General features: G+C 52.9%; 1 protein-coding gene across 3 annotated transcripts in view; it reads left to right on the top strand.

Annotated features, from left to right (window-relative positions):
* The window catches only part of LOC105487254 (zinc finger matrin-type 5), a 31,535-nt gene that overhangs the window by 6,260 nt on the left and 10,163 nt on the right, over positions 1 to 15,112 (top strand). Inside the window, exons 1-2 of one of the 3 annotated variants that reach the window (XM_011750664.2) lie at positions 757 to 809; positions 9,487 to 9,639. In XM_011750664.2, coding sequence (XP_011748966.1) covers positions 9,513 to 9,639 — 127 coding nt within the window. In that variant the 5' untranslated portion in view covers positions 757 to 809; positions 9,487 to 9,512. Of the gene's footprint in view, positions 1 to 756; positions 810 to 5,141; positions 5,329 to 9,486; positions 9,640 to 15,112 lie in introns of those variants that run through there. The other 2 variants (XM_011750666.3, XM_011750663.3) reach the window with 2 other exon arrangements.

Genomic DNA, 15,112 nt, shown 5'->3' with positions numbered 1-15,112 from the left:
CTATGTTGCTCAGGCTGGTCGTGAACTCCTGGACTTAAGCGATCCTCCTGTCTTGGCCTCCCAAGGTGCTGGGATTACAGGAATGAACCACTGCATCCAACCTAAAGCAACAAACTTTTATTCTCTCATACTGTTTCTGAGGGTCAGGAATGTGGGCACTGCTTAGCTGAGTGGTTCTGGCTGAGTCTCTCAGGAGGTGGCACTCAAGATACCAGCCAGGGTACAGTCATCTGAAAGCTTAACTGGGGACGGAGGGTTTGCTTCCAAATGGATTCACATGGCTGTTAGCAGGGGGTCTCAGTTCCTCGTCACGTGGGCCACCCTGCAGGGCTGCTCACAGTGTGGCAGCTGGCTACCGCCAGACCAAGTGATCAGAGAAAGAAGACACTGAGATGGAAGCGGCAGTGCCTTTTTTTGTGTGTGTGGCCCAGGCTGGAGTGCAGTGGTGATCTCAGCTCACTGCAACCTCCATCTCCCGGGTTCAAGCAATTCTCCTGCCTCAGCCTCCCAAGTAGCTGGGACTATAGACGCACGCCACCACACCTGGCTAATTTTTTGTATTTTAGTAGAGACAAGGTTTCCCCATGTTGGTCAGGCTGGTCTCGAACTCCTGACCTCAAGTGATCCGCCCGCCTTGGCCTCCCAAAGTGCTAGGATTACAGGCGTGAGCCAACATGCCCTGCCTGCCATGTCTTTTATAACCTGTTCTTGGAAATGGCATACCCTCACCTCTGCTCTGTTCTCTTGGTTACACAGACCAACCCTGACCCAGCTTGTGAGGGGACTACACAAGGTGTGAAAGTCAGGAGGTAGGATTGCTGGGGGCTTGGAGGCTGGCTGCCACACGCAGAAGCGTGTATGAAGCACCATTGGCGTGCCAGGCACAGTGCTAGGCACCTAGCATGCATGATTTAATTCTCATAGTAATCTTATGAAATAGAGTCATTACCCTCATCTTCCAGATGAAACTCAGAGGTAAGTAGTTTGTTGAGAGTTACACAGCCTGAGAGTGGCAGGGGTTGGATTCAGACCTGGGTTGGTGATTAGAGTGTTGTGTTTAAGAAAAAACAGCTTCAAAGGATTGTTCTGTGTGACCTTGAGCATGTTCTCACCCTCTCTGTTCTGTCCATCACCTGCTACCTTAGGCTAGCATTTCTTTTTTTTTTTTCCTGTGAAGTCCTTTTTTTTTGTTTTGGTTTTTTTTGTTGTTGTTTTTTTGAAATGGGGGTCTTATCCTGTTGTCCAGGCTGGAGTGCACTGGCGTGATCGAGGCTCACTGCAGCCTTGAACTTCTGGGCTCAAAGTGATCCTTCTACCTTAGCCTCCCAAGTAGCTGGGACTACAGGTGTGTGTTACCATACCTAACTAACTTTGCTGGAGTGCAGTGGCACAATCTTGGCTCACTGCAACCTCCGCCTCCCAGATTCAAGTGATTCTCCTACCTCAGCCTCCGGACTAGCTGGGATTACAGGCATGCACCATCCTGCCCAGCTAATTTTTGTATTTTTAGTAGAGATGGGGTTTCACCATGTTAGCCTTGAACTCTTGACCTCAGGTGATCCACCTGTGTCGGCCTCCCAAAGTGTTGGGATTAAAGGCGTGAGCCACTGTGCCTGGTCAAATTAAAAAAAATTTTTTTTGTAGAGATGGGGTCTCATTATGTTGCCAGGCTGGTCTCAAACTCCTGGGCTCAAGTGATCCTCCCATCTTGGCCTCCCAAAGTGCTGGGATTGCAAGTGCGAGCCTCCGTGCCCGGCCTGGACTCGCATTTCTCTGTGGAGTCTGAATCAGGACTTTCTTAGATCCTGGCCCTGTCCTAGACCTGCCGAGTTAGAAATTGCAGTGGGTGGGCCCCTCGCTGCCTTAAACCTATGGGAATAAGATGAGGTGCCTTACCCCAGGGGAGAGCAGGAGGCAAACGTAGGGATGAGGTCGGGATGAAAAAGGTGTGTGGCTGCCACCCAAGGATCTCAAGGATGCCTCTAGCATACGGGGATCCGGTCAGGAAAGACCTCTGGATTTCCTTGGCACTTCCTTCAGAGCAGGGTCCTGCACCAGCAGTCTGTAGGCCACCCCCACGGGGTGGTTCTGATGCCATCAACTCCAGATGGCAGGCATATGTGACACTGGGACATTACTGAGCTCCTAGTGGGCGTGCAATAAAACCGTCCTCTGGCTGTGGTTTACTGTTTACCTGGGGTCTGGAGGTGCCATAATTAGAAAAAATAACAGGTGAGCTTCAGGGTCGCCCGTGGTGAGCACAAGTCCAGGATAATTACAGTGCGCATCCCAGCCCCTGGCCAAAGGCCGAGCTGTTGGCTTATTTTTGCCTTGTGCCAAAGCCAGCTCTGTCTGTACTTGAGACACACACAACAAAAGGAATGGAGAATATTGATGAAGCACAAATGTTTGCCCTGTAACAGCCTCGTGGCAGGACAGTGGGATGGGGAGAGAGTGGGCTCTGGGGTCAGCCAGACCCAAGTGTGCGTGCCAGCTCTGGTGTGCCTTGGCTGTGAGGCCTTGGAGACGTGGCTTCACAGTGTCATGGTGAAGGCTCCACAGGAGGGGATGTGGGGGTCCCTGGCACCCTGGCCCACTGGCAGCTCAGGATGATGAGACGTGATTGTTATTGGTTACTGATGTGAGTGTCATTACTGTTGCCGACACTAACAGTCATTGTTATGAATATTGTTAGAGTCCTTCTGGACGTGGCTGTGAACAAATTAGGACTGAGGATTCCCAAGCCTGTTTTCTGGTCTGCAAAATGGACACTTGATATTGATATCTATTCAGAGCGTCTCTAGGAGGATTAAATAAAGGAATGAAAGCGAAGTGCCAAGCAAGCGGGAATCAAATCTGAAGCTGTCACCCCTCACCCACCATCCCCAGCCTCTTTTCTCCCCTCTGCCACCCCACAGTGCCTTGACTAGTTTTTGCCTGCCTTCCTTCCCTCCCTCCCTCCTTCCTTCCTTCCTTCCTTCCTTCTTTCCTTCTTTTCTTTCTTTCTTCTGTCTTTTCTGACAAGGTCTCGCTTTGTCACCCAGGCTGGAGCACAGTGGCACAATCTCAGCTCACTGCAACCTCTGCTTCCTGGGTTCAAGCAATTCTCCTGCCTCAACCTCCTGAGTAACTAGGATTATAGGTGTGTGCCACCATGCCCGGCTAATTTTGTATTTTTAGTAGAAATGGGGTTTCACCATGTTGGTCAGGCTGGTCTCAAACTCCTGATCTCAGGTGATCCACCCACCTCCCAAAGTGCTGGGATTACAGACATGAGCCTCCGTGCCCGGCCTTGACTGCGGTTTTAAAGCAGGATTCAGAGTGTGTTCACTTAGAGGGCCAGGGGGTGGGCAACCTGAATGATAATAGTAACAACAGTAACAGCCTCCGTTATTGAGCAGGAACTGTATGCTAGGCACCTTTTTTTCTTTGTTTGAGACAGGGTCTCTGTCACCCAGGCTGGAGTGTAGTGGTGCAGTCTCAGCCCACTGGAGCCTTGACTTCCTTGGGCTTAAGCTATCCTCCCACCTCAGCCTCTCAAATAGCTGGGACTACAGGTGTGCACCACCATGCCTGCCTAATTTTTTTTTTCTTTCTGTAGAAATGGGGTCTGCCCATGTTGTTCAGGCTGGTCTCGAGCTCCTGGGCTCCAGTGATCCTCCCACCTCGGCCTCCCAACATGTTGGGATTACAGGCCTGAGCCATTGCAGCTGGCTACTAGGCATCTTAATGTACTACTGCCTTGGGAAATCTCAGCAGCTGTGGGATCCATATTTTATAGCTAAGGATAGATCCACAGAGATGAAATGACTTCCCAGGGGTCACCCAGCTTATAAGCGGCAGAGCTGGAATTCAGATGTGACCTATGTGGCCCAGAGGTTGTCCCACTAGCCTTGCCCGCTGCCCCTTGGCCACGAGGAGCCAGCACTGTCACCCCGGAGCCAATGCTCCCGGGATCCAGCAGATGCCTTTGCAGCCATGCATCTGGTCCCTGGGAGTGGGTGGATGGCACCACCTGTGTTTCTGGCAGGGAGTGAGGCCGGATGGTTCTGTGTTCCGGACGGGACCTCGCTCACACTCTGCTGTGCGTGCCACCCTCAGAGGATGGGGATGAATCACAGCAGAGGGGGCCAGCTTAGTCAGCACCCCATGCTGGTGTCTGGGCGCTGTTTAGAGACACTCCAGCTGTCTCCTCTCTCCCCTGTCCCTGACCCCCGCCTCGGCTGCCAAGTACGGTGGTACAGGTTGCACCTTGTGCAAGGGCACCTGGCTGAGGGGGGAGCTGGAGCTGAACTCCAGCCAGCATTCTGCTTGCCAAGTTGTGTGTCTGGCAGTGCGCTGCATGTGTCCAGAGGATTCTGCAAGTTGAACCCTATCCTAACATGGGCAGAGGCATCAGAACGGGAGGCATTTGGTTCAGGAGCTCTAGAATTTTACACCTGAGCGAGGTCATCTTGTTGAAGGCCAGCCTCTGTCTAGGAACGTGGCCTCAGTCACATGCCTGTGGGGACAGACCTGTGAAGTCAGTGGAATGTGTGCCCCCTTACCCCAGTGCCATCCCTGGGCAGTGGGGGATCTGCACAGCTGGTTCTTTTTTGTTTTGTTGTTTTGTTTTGTTTTGTTTTTTGCTTTTCTTGAGAGGGAGTCTCGCTCTGTCACCCAGGCTGGAATGCAGTGGTGCGATCTCGGCTCACTGCAACCTCTGTCTGCCTCCTGGATTCAAGTGATTCTCCTGCCTCAGTCTCCTGAGTAGCTGGGATTACAGGTGCGTGCCACCACACCCGGCTAATTTTTTTTTTTTTTTTTTTTTTTTTTTTTTTATGAGATGAAGTCTCACTCTGTCACCCAGGCTAGGGCAGTGGTGCGATCTCTGCTCACTGCAACCCCTGCCTCCCGGGTTCAAGCAATTCTCCTGCCTCAGCCTCCTGAGTAGCTGGGACTACAGGCGCATACACCGTGCCCAGCTAATTTTTGTATTTTTAGTAGAGACAGGGTTTCACTATGTTGGCCAAGCTGGTCTCTAACTCCTGACCTCGCGATCCGCCCTTCTCAGCCCCCAGAGTGCTGAGATTACAGGTGTGAGCCACTGCACCCAGCCTGAACACTGTTATTATCTCAGTTTTCATAGCAGGAAAACAAGGCCAGAAATGCCAGGATCACCGAGTGAGAAAATTAGGAAGCAGTGGTGACTGGATGTTAGCCCTGACATCTGACTCCAGAGACAGCTCTTAACCCTGTCCCCGGACAGCCTCCCCAGGCACGGAAGTGCAGAGATAGCCGGTCCTGGTGTTCAGTGCTGTCCCCAGGCTGGGTATCCCACTCTCGGAGGTGAGATGGGGGTGCTGTGACCTGCTTCTCAGGGCGAGAGGGTCAGGGAGGGGCCCGCCCAGGTGGTGCTCAGTGAGCATGCTTTCCCGTCTCAGAGGGACTGTGCTGCCCGCCGGTCTCCCTGGCCTGACACTGCGCATGTGTCTGTGACAGGTAGATAGAAAGCATTGCCGGCCGGGCGCGGTGGCTCGCGACTGTAATCCCAGCATTGCAGGAGGCAGAGATGGGAGGATCACTTGAGCTCAGGAGTTCGAGACCAACCTGGGCGACATGGCGAGACCATTTTTTAAATTTTTAAAAAAAGCATTGTTGTGGGCATCTTCTCATCTGATCACTGGATATTAGAACCAGAGAGGCCTTTAGAGATCACCCGGTCCTGCCGCTTCCCACATGGGGAAACTGAGGCTCAGAGACGACAGGTGGCTGAGTCACAGACTGAGCCACGTGGCAGAGCTGGGACTAGAATGTCGGGTCCTGTTGACCCGTCCAGGATGGCCAAGCACTTCCCATGTGCTAGATGATGGATGGGCAGAGGAGGGCATGGGTGGGCTGGTACCCCGAGGCCTGCTCTGCCTTTCCTACGTGTGTGAGCTGGGGTCCCTCATGGCACCTGTCTGAGCCTCAGTTCCCTCATTCATGAGTGAGATTATAATCCACAACTCTTGGGGTTTGAGGGGGTTAGCATGGTCCTAGGGTGTAGTTAGTGGTTAATAAAGGAAAATTGGAAAATTGTCATTAGTATGATTTGTTGGGAGGAGCCTTTTTTTTTTTTTTTGGATGGGGGTCTTGTTCTGTTGTCCAGGCCAAAGTACAATGGCTCCATCTCAGCTCTCTGCAGCCTCTGCCTCCTGGGCTCAAGCCATCCTCCCGCCTCACTTCCTGAGTAGCTGGGACTACAGGCATGCTCCACCACGCTCAGCTAATTTTTGCATTTTTTGTGCAGATGCGGTTTCCCTCAGGCTGGTCTCAAACTCCTGGACTCAAGCAATCCACCCGTCTCGGCCTCCCAAAGTGCTGGGATTAAGGAGGAGACATTCATTATGTGATTAGGAGTGGGGACCCTAGAGGCCTGAGACCTGGATTCCAAGCCCAACTGGGCTCCTTCCTAGCAGTGTGACCTTGGCTCAGTCACTTTGTTTCTGGAACCTCAGTGCCCCTAAAAACGCATAACAGGCCCTACTCGACAGGTTGTCCTGGGGATTAAATGAGACGATGCATATAGAGCTTTCAGCTTAGTGCCAGCACATAGTAGGTATTCAATAAACCACTAGCCCTAATAATAGGTAACATTTATTGAGCACTTACTTAATGCCAGACATTATCAGCGTCTTTTTAACCATTTGCATTAGCTAACTTCTCTGTACCACTTCCTGAGCAAGCAGCCATTGCCTCATATTACACTACTACAGTGGAAGTAGAGGCCTAGAGACGGGAAGTGACTTGCCCAAGGTCACACAGGCAGCTTCTCAATGCCTGTGTGGTTTTGTCCAGCTAAGTAGGCTGCAGAGCCACCGTTCTGTTCTAGTCTGTCAGAGAACCACCCTCCCCGTCCCCTCCCTTCCCCATTACTCTCCAGCGCCAGCAGCTTCTTGGAGCTTCATGCTTTCTGAATGGCTTGGTTTAGCACTCGGCCGTTAAACGTTCATCTCTTACAATTTCAATCCAATTCCTATAAGTTTATTGGCAAGACGGGGTGTATTAGAGCTGCCAAATTTAATATATCAAGTGTGCGTGTCTGGGACACGGTCTCTCTGCAGTAATGGGAGAAGAGAGGTTTTATATGTTTTCATTTTGAATGACTGGCTATTCCCGATCCCATTACAGCCCCTGACTTAATGGTTGCTGTCCCTGTCTGCTGCAAGAGTGGCTTTCTCCATCAACCTGCTTGGCTGCTGGGACTGTCTCTGCGTCTCTCCGTAGTCTCCTCCTCCTGAGCTGTGTTCCCCCATCAGTCCACTGTGGTGATCAGGTCCTGGGAGTCTGGGGCTTTGGCTGCTAGCCCCGATAGCTACCTTGTGACCTGGGGGAGATCATTTCTCTTCCTCACCTGGGCCTCAGGAACCTGTTCTGTGAAGTGAGGGGTCTGACCACTGGGTGAGCAGTTGGTCTGGGCTCAGCCTTGGCAGATCCCCCTTGGCAGCCCCAAGTGGACCCGTCTGTCCTCCTGTCTTGCGGCACCAAACTCACGGACCCAAGGGCTGGCCGCGAGAGTCATTGAATTGCCACCCACCTTGGGCTGCAGATCTCCTGGGTCAGGAGTGGCTGTGATCACCACGGCTGAGGGGTCTTAAGACCCCAAAATGTTTTCATTTCCCCCTGTGACTGGATTCGGATCTGCCACCTGATAATTTAGCGATCTCCTTGGGAAGCTGTCAGCATTCACTGCGTGAGCCCTCTGGCTTCTCTAAGCTTTGAACTGGCTGTGGAAGAGAGGACACCCGGCAGTGTGACGTTAGGAGACTTGGTTTGCCTTCTGCTTATCAGGAGGAATCACACCGCCTCCCTGAACCTCAGTTTTCCCTTGGGAATTGATTCATTTAACAAGTACTTCAATGCCTAGTCTGTAGTGAGCACTATTTTAGGTGCTGGGGCTCCAGCAGTAAACAAAACACAAACCTGCCCTCATGGGTTTATATTCTTACTGGGGGAGAAAGACAATAAACATAACAAGTAACTTATTGCATGAAGGGTGTATTAGTCCCTTCCCACATTGCTATAAGGAAATACCGGAGACTAGGTAATTTACAAAGGAAAGAGGTTTAAGTGACTCACAGTTCCGCATGGCTGGGAAGGCCTCAGGAAACTTATAATCATGGCAGGAGGGAAAGGGGAGACAGGCACCTCCTTCACAAGGCAGCAGGAGAGAGAAGTGCTGAGCAAAGCGGGAAGAGCCCCTTATAAAAGCAGCAGATCCTGTGAGAACTCTTCACTGTCACGAGAACAGCATGGGGGAAACCACCCCCATGTCAGTTACCTCCACCTGGTCTCTCCCTTGACACGTGGGGATTATTGGGATTACAATTCAAGATGAGATTTGGGTGGGGATACAAAGCCTAACGGTATCAAAGGGTGATACATGCTATGAGGGAAAATAAAGCAGAGAGTGGAGGAAGTTAAGTGGAAGATTCTGCCATCTTGAATGAAGTAGCATTGGAGGAAAGATGGAAGGGGTCAAGAGGGGGAAGTGAGGCGGGTGTTTGCAGGAGGGCACACCCATCCTTGGGGAGCCTCGGGTGCAAAGGCCAGGAGGTGGCCATGTGCCTGGCATGTGTGAGGAGCAAAGGGGAGGCTGATGTGTCCTCTCTGTTGCAAATGTGGAGGTCAGAGGTACGGTAGGGGGTGGGGTGGTGGCTCACACCTGTAATCCCAGCACTTTGGGAGGCCAAGGCGGGAGGACACTTGAGCCCAGGAGACCAGCCTCTGCAACATACCGGGACCCCATCTCTACAAAAAAATTGTTTTTTTAAGTTAGGCATGATGACACGCACCTGTAGTCCCAGCTACTCAAGAGGCTGAGGCAGGAGGATCACTTGAGCCCAGAAGGTTAAAGCTACAGTAAGCCGTGGTCACACCACTGCACTCCACCCTGGGTGACAGAGCGAGACTCTGTCTCAAACATAGAAAACCCTATGTGGTAGGAGACAAGGGAGGCCAGCCACAGGGTGTAAGGTGGCAGTCCTTCAGCTTACTTACATGTTAGAATTACGTGATAGACTTTAAACAATACCAAATAGCAGCCAGGCATAGTGGCTTACACCTGTAATCCCAGCAGTTTGAGAGGCTGAGACAGGAAGATTGCTTGAACCCAGGTGGTCGGGGCTGCAGTAAGCTGTGTTTGCACTACTGCACTCCAGCCTGAGTGACAGAGCAAGACCCTCTCAAAAAAACAAAAACAAAAACAAACAAAAACAGTGCCCAGGTCTCACCCACTGAGGTTCTGCTTTAACTGGTCTGAGTTGCAGGCTGGGCATCAGAATGGTTAACAGATCCCTCTGGCATGAGGCCTCAGGCCATACTCATCAGCTTGACACTCCTAATGGGGCGGGGTGCATGTGAGTAAAGCCTGGGCTCAGGCCTGGTCCTCAGGAAGGATTCGGGGGACTGGTGAGGGGTGTGTTTTCTCCAGTGGTCTGATCTGAGCTCTTTGTGGCTTCCCAGGCAGCAAACACCTGCTCTGAGTGGCCATGGGGAAGCGATACTTCTGTGACTACTGTGACCGCTCCTTCCAGGACAACCTCCACAACCGCAAGAAGCACCTGAATGGGCTGCAGCACCTCAAGGCCAAGAAGGTCTGGTACGACATGTTCCGAGGTGGGTGCCACTGGCTGGGGGCCGGGCTCCTGGAGCCCTGCTCTCTGATCTTTCTTATCTTCAAAGACCCCCGTGGGTCAGTGACAGTCTGGGTCTGGGCTCTTTGAGGATCAAAAGAGAGGGAGGCCTGGGCCACTGGACCCTCAAAAGAGCAGGCTGGTAGATGAGCTCTTTCCCCAGCAACCCTGACTGAAGGCTCTGTGCTCCAGGCACCTGCCAGGCTCTGTGGACAGGAAGAAGGCCCTAGAAGGAGGTGATGTTTGAGCCAACAGCTGAAATAGGGGAAACCCAGCCACGTGGCTCTGGGTGGAGGGTGTGCAGAGAAGCAGGCAGCCCTGACTCCAGCACCAGGGCTCTCGGAGCAGGAGGGAGAGGGTGTGGCTGGGCGGAGCAGGCCAGGGGAGAATGGTAGGGCTCAAGCTGGCTCTGGGACAGGGATCTTCCAAGCCTGTGGAGGCCGTTGTAAGCAGGGGGTGGAGGGGGGGGTTCCTGTTCCAAGGGCAGAGAGCAGCCTTTGAAGGGCTTTAGCTGCTGTGCCCAGACCTACCTTGACAGCGCAGACTGCTTCGTGGGGAGCAGTTGGGTGCGGTCAGTGGCAGTTGAATGACTGGCTGCAGGCACGGGTGAATAACCCAGTTGCAGAAGGGGAGCAGGCTCTTCTGAGAAAGGCCTCTCAGCGCAGGAACGGTTGGGGTGAATGAGCTAAGGTCAGAAGTGCCTAGCACAGGGCCTGTTTCCCGGGAGGTGCCCAGAGCGCGGAGTTGTGCTATTGCATGGCTGTCATTGGACGTTCAACCTGAGGAACAGCCAGGGAGGTTCCAGAGCATGACTGGCAGGAGCCAGGTTGAGAGGTGAGGGCACTTAGTGGTGGGGCGAGGGTGGGCCAAGAGCTCCTGGAATGAGCCAGAGTGGGGCCAATGCCCTGTAGGTTGGTGAGCAGGATTCTGGGATAGGGCCTCTGAAGAAGGAACCAAATCCAGCAGCCAAGAAGGGAGGAGAAGTGGAGAGAGAGTTCTCTGGTTGGGGCTAGGTGTGGTGGCTTTCACCTGTAATCCTAGCACTTTAGGACACTGAGGTGGTAGGATTGTTTGAGCCCAGGAGTTCAAGAGCAGCCTGGGCAACACTGTGAGACCCTGTCTCAAAAAAAAGAGGCCTGAAACTGAGAGTTCCCGAACAGGGAATGAGCATGGGTCGAGTGCCTGCTACATGCCGGGTGCTTTGCATAGTTCGCCATTTGCTTTTCTGGGTAACTGTCTAGGGCAGCGATTCTTAACTCTGGCTGCAGGTTAGGATCATCTGGAGACCTTTAGGTTAAAACCACTGATTCCCCGACCCCATCCACTCCCCAGAGATAGGTCTGGGGACTAGACATGGTGTTTCTAAAGGCTTCCCAGACTCTCCGCATTTCACATGAGGGAGCTGAGGCTCAGAGGTTCAAGTGAGGGGGTGGCCAGGCCGCTCAGCAGGCCAGGCGTGGCTGTGGTTGGAAAGCCATAGGAAAATTCATGGGCAGTGGGGTCTCCTAGGTCCCTAGGAGGCCTCTAACCCTGGTGTTACGCTAAGGCTCTCTCTGTTGTGCAGATCCATTGTGGGCTGTGATCTGGAGGGAGCTGGGCCAAGATCACCTAGTCCCAGATTCTCAGCTGTGAACTGCTGGATCCTGGGATCCAGGGCTGATTGGCAGAGGTCCCTGTGTCACTTATAGAAAAGATGAAGCAGCAGGCGACAGGAATTCCCCAGGGCTCCTGCGTTCTCAGCGTCCTCACATCCCCAACACATTCAGTCCTTAGAACAGCTCTGTAAGAGGCTGGGCAGGCCAGGCCAGGCATCCCCAGTTACAGGTGATGACTTCAAAATCCAGAGCAGACCAGGTGCAGTGGCTCACACCTGTAATCCCAGCACTTTGGGAGGCTGAGATGGGAGGATCGCTTGAGTCCAGAAGTTCAAGACCAGCCTGGGCAACATAGTGAAACCCCATCTCTACTAAAAATAAAAAAATTTGGCCAGACTCCGTGGCTCACACCTGTAATCCCAGCACTTTGGGAGGCTGAAGTGGGTGGATCACCTGAGGTCAGGTTGGCCTGGCCAACCTGGCGAAACCCTGTCTCTACTAAAAATATAAACATTAGCCGGGTGTGGTGGTAGGTTCCTGTAATCCCAGCTACTTGAGAGGCTAAGGCAGGAGAATTGCTTGAACCTGGGAGGTGGAGCTTGCAGTGAACTGAGATCACATCACTGTACTCCAGCCTGGGCAAGAGAGCAAGACGCCATCTCTAAATAATAAAAAATAAAAACAAAAATAAAAAAATTAGCCAGGCGTGGTGGCCCATTCCTGTGGTCCCAGTTGCTCAGGAGGCTGAGGTAGGAGGATCACTTGACCCCAAGAGGTAGAGGCTGCAGTGAGCCGAGATCGTACCACTGCACTCCAGCCTCGGCAACAGAGTGGGACCCTGTCTCAAAAAAAATAGTAATAAATGAAATAAAACCCAGAGCAGTGGGTTCCCTCGCCTTGGGTCCCCAGCTACTAGGGGCCGAGCTGGCACATGACGTCTTTCCACTTCCTCGGGAGGCTGCCCCAGGGCTTCTGCTCACCCTGAGCAACCGCAGGAACTTGAAGACATGCTGTGTGACTGAACTTGACTTCAGCTCTGCTCCCAGCTTCGCGGCCTGGGGCACATCCCTTAGCCCTCAGAGGGGCTGATGATCTATCTGCCGTGGTCAGGTGCAGGGCACCAGTCCCCAGGTGTCACTCACTAACCCTGTGGCTCTCATTTTGTCATGTGTAAAACAGCTACAACAGTCCCCACCTCCCAGGGCTATGACAGGGGCTCAGTAACCTCCTGATGACCGCATGGCACATAAGGGCTTACTAAGTAGGCACGGTGCCTGTGGGTCCTCAAAAGGATTCCCTCCAGCCTTCATCTCACGGCTCATTCATTCAGCGTATCCTCGGCTCCCTGCAGGCTCTGAAGATTCAAAGGTGGATAAAATAGGGCCCCTCTCCTTAGCAAGCTTGTGCCTAATGACGATGGTGTGTTCTGGGCAAAGCCCCTGTCCTGCCGGCCTCTCCCTCCCAGCTGCAGCCACCCTGGCCACTGCATCTGCTGGGCATAAGCTGTCCCCTCTGCAGACATGCCCTTCCTGCTGTCCTCCCTGCCCCAAGCCAGGCCCCCCCACCTCAGAACTCAAGTCAGGCAGCAAATCCTCAGGGACATCCTCCCCGACCCCTAGAACGGGTCAGGTCATTTGGCTACACACTAGATGTTTACCCCGCTTACATCCATGGGGATTAGTGTGACTGTTGGACCAGAAGGAAGGACCAGCTCCGACTTGTTCTCCACTTAAATCCTCAGCCTGGCGTGGTGCCTGGCACACAGGACATGCTCAGTGAATGTTTGGCAGATGAATGTCTAAGTGAATGAGCAAAGAAACATGGGGCACCAGGGGCAGCTGTTAATTCTGGGAGATGAAGCAAGAAGGACCCACAGGGTCAGATCACGAGGGGCCTTGAATACCCATTGCAAGAGCATGGGCTTCCTTGTGCAGGGCCTGGGCCAGGGATTCTCAACCCTGAGTACACTTCAGAGTCACTGAGGAGATTTAAACGATTCTGATGCCCTCCCTTTCAATGAATTAAAGCAGAACCTGGGAGGGCTGGGGCTGGGTGTCCATGTACTTTAAAAACTGCCTGGTGATTCTGATGTGTGGCTGGGGTCGGGAACTACTGAGCAGACACAGGCAGCCTGGAATACTCCCATGCCAAGCCACCTGGAAGAGCCCCTTGTCCAGGACTCAGGCTCAGCCTTGCTGCCAGCCTCAGCCGTCACAGCCTCAGGGGGGTCCAGGGCAATGTCCACATGCCCTCCACTAGCCTGCCCCCTCAGGGAAGGGCGGGCAGTGGTGTCTGTAGCACCAGCTGGGTGCGCTGAGTCTGACAAGCCCAGCACTGACAGATGGACCCTCCCCACCCTGCTGGTCCCCCTGGCATGAGTTCTCTGATAACCAACCCCCTATCCCAGCAAACCACACCCTCACAGCCACCACCTGCCCTTGGCAAATCACTTCCCCTGTCTGAACCTCCATTTTCCCCTCTGCAAAATCAGGATGTTTGCGCTGTTCAGAGGGTTTGTGAGGAAAAAATGAAGAATTGCTACCATTTGCTGTGTACCCACCCCGTCTTGGCCACATACCTGGAGAACATGGTGCTAAGGCCACTGCTCGCCCCAGAGGCAGACCTGGTCACTTTCCTAGTGATTCTCTTGTGCCACCAGGGTTGGGAATCATGGGCCTCCTCTGCAGAGCACTCGCCATTCATTATCTGATGACATTTTCATAGCAGCCCTGCCAGGTGGGAACTGTCCTCCCATTTGACATATGGGGAAACTGAGACTTGGAGATTATGCAGCTTGCACGTGATCATATGTTGTTAGGATTAGAGCTCAGGTTTCCTGGACTCTGAAGCCTGTGGTGTTTCCTTGGCCTCTAGAAAAGGTGATGGGTGAATGTCCAGCCCAGGCCTGGCTGCTCCCCTCCCCTGGGGTGGATATAAGGGCTCCTGAGCCAGGGTACCACCCTCAGGTACCCTACTTCCTTACAGATTTTGACTGATTAATAGCTTGCCTATCAAGAAGCAAATTTAAAACCATAACTATATGATGAAAGTAAAGATAGGCTGGGCATGGTGGCCCATGCCTGTAATCCCAGCACTTTGGGAGGCCAAGTGGGGAGGATCACTTGAGCCCAGGAGCTTGAGACCAGCCTGGGTAACATGGCAAAACCCCATCTCTACAAAAAATAAAAAAATTAGCCAGGCGTGGTGGTGGTCACCTGTAGTCCTAGCTTCTTGGGAGGCTGGGAGGGAAGGATCACCTGAGTCCAGGAAGGTCGAGTTTGCAGGGAGCTGAGATTGTGCCGCTGCACTCCAGCCTGGGTGACAGAGTGAGATCTTGTCTCAAAAAAAGAAACGAAAAATAGGAAAAATCAGAGGAAACTAGGGTTAAGGTTAGGATCAGAGTGATTGCCGATGCTACAGAATGACTGTCGGAAGTCCTGTCCAGGGCGGTGACTGGTCTGGCCCTGAGCACCCTACAGCTGGTGGAAGGAGGGAAGACAGAAGCCAGGGATTGCAGTCTTGCCTGTGGAGCAATGCCTGGATCCTGGGATTAGCCGATGGGCTTCCTGGGCACTAGGATTTATTTAAATTTTTTTACCATTTTATTTTGAAATAATCATAGATTCACAGGAAGTTGCAAAGATAATAATGAGACGTTCCATAGGGCCAGGATTTTTTAAAAGTATTATACCTCCAGGGCCGGGCGCGGTGGCTCAAGCCTGTAATCCCAGCACTTTGGGAGGCCGAGATGGGCGGATCACGAGGTCAGGAGATCGAGACCATCCTGGCTAACACGGTGAAACCCCGTCTCTACTAAAAAATACAAAAAACTAGCCGGGCGCGGTGGTGGGCGCCTGTAGT

Source organism: Macaca nemestrina, chromosome 15 (assembly GCF_043159975.1).
Source record: "Macaca nemestrina isolate mMacNem1 chromosome 15, mMacNem.hap1, whole genome shotgun sequence".
Lineage (NCBI taxonomy): Eukaryota > Metazoa > Chordata > Mammalia > Primates > Cercopithecidae > Macaca > Macaca nemestrina.
The sequence above is the reverse complement of the archived record's forward strand: the minus strand, read 5'-3'. Positions and strand labels throughout refer to the sequence as shown.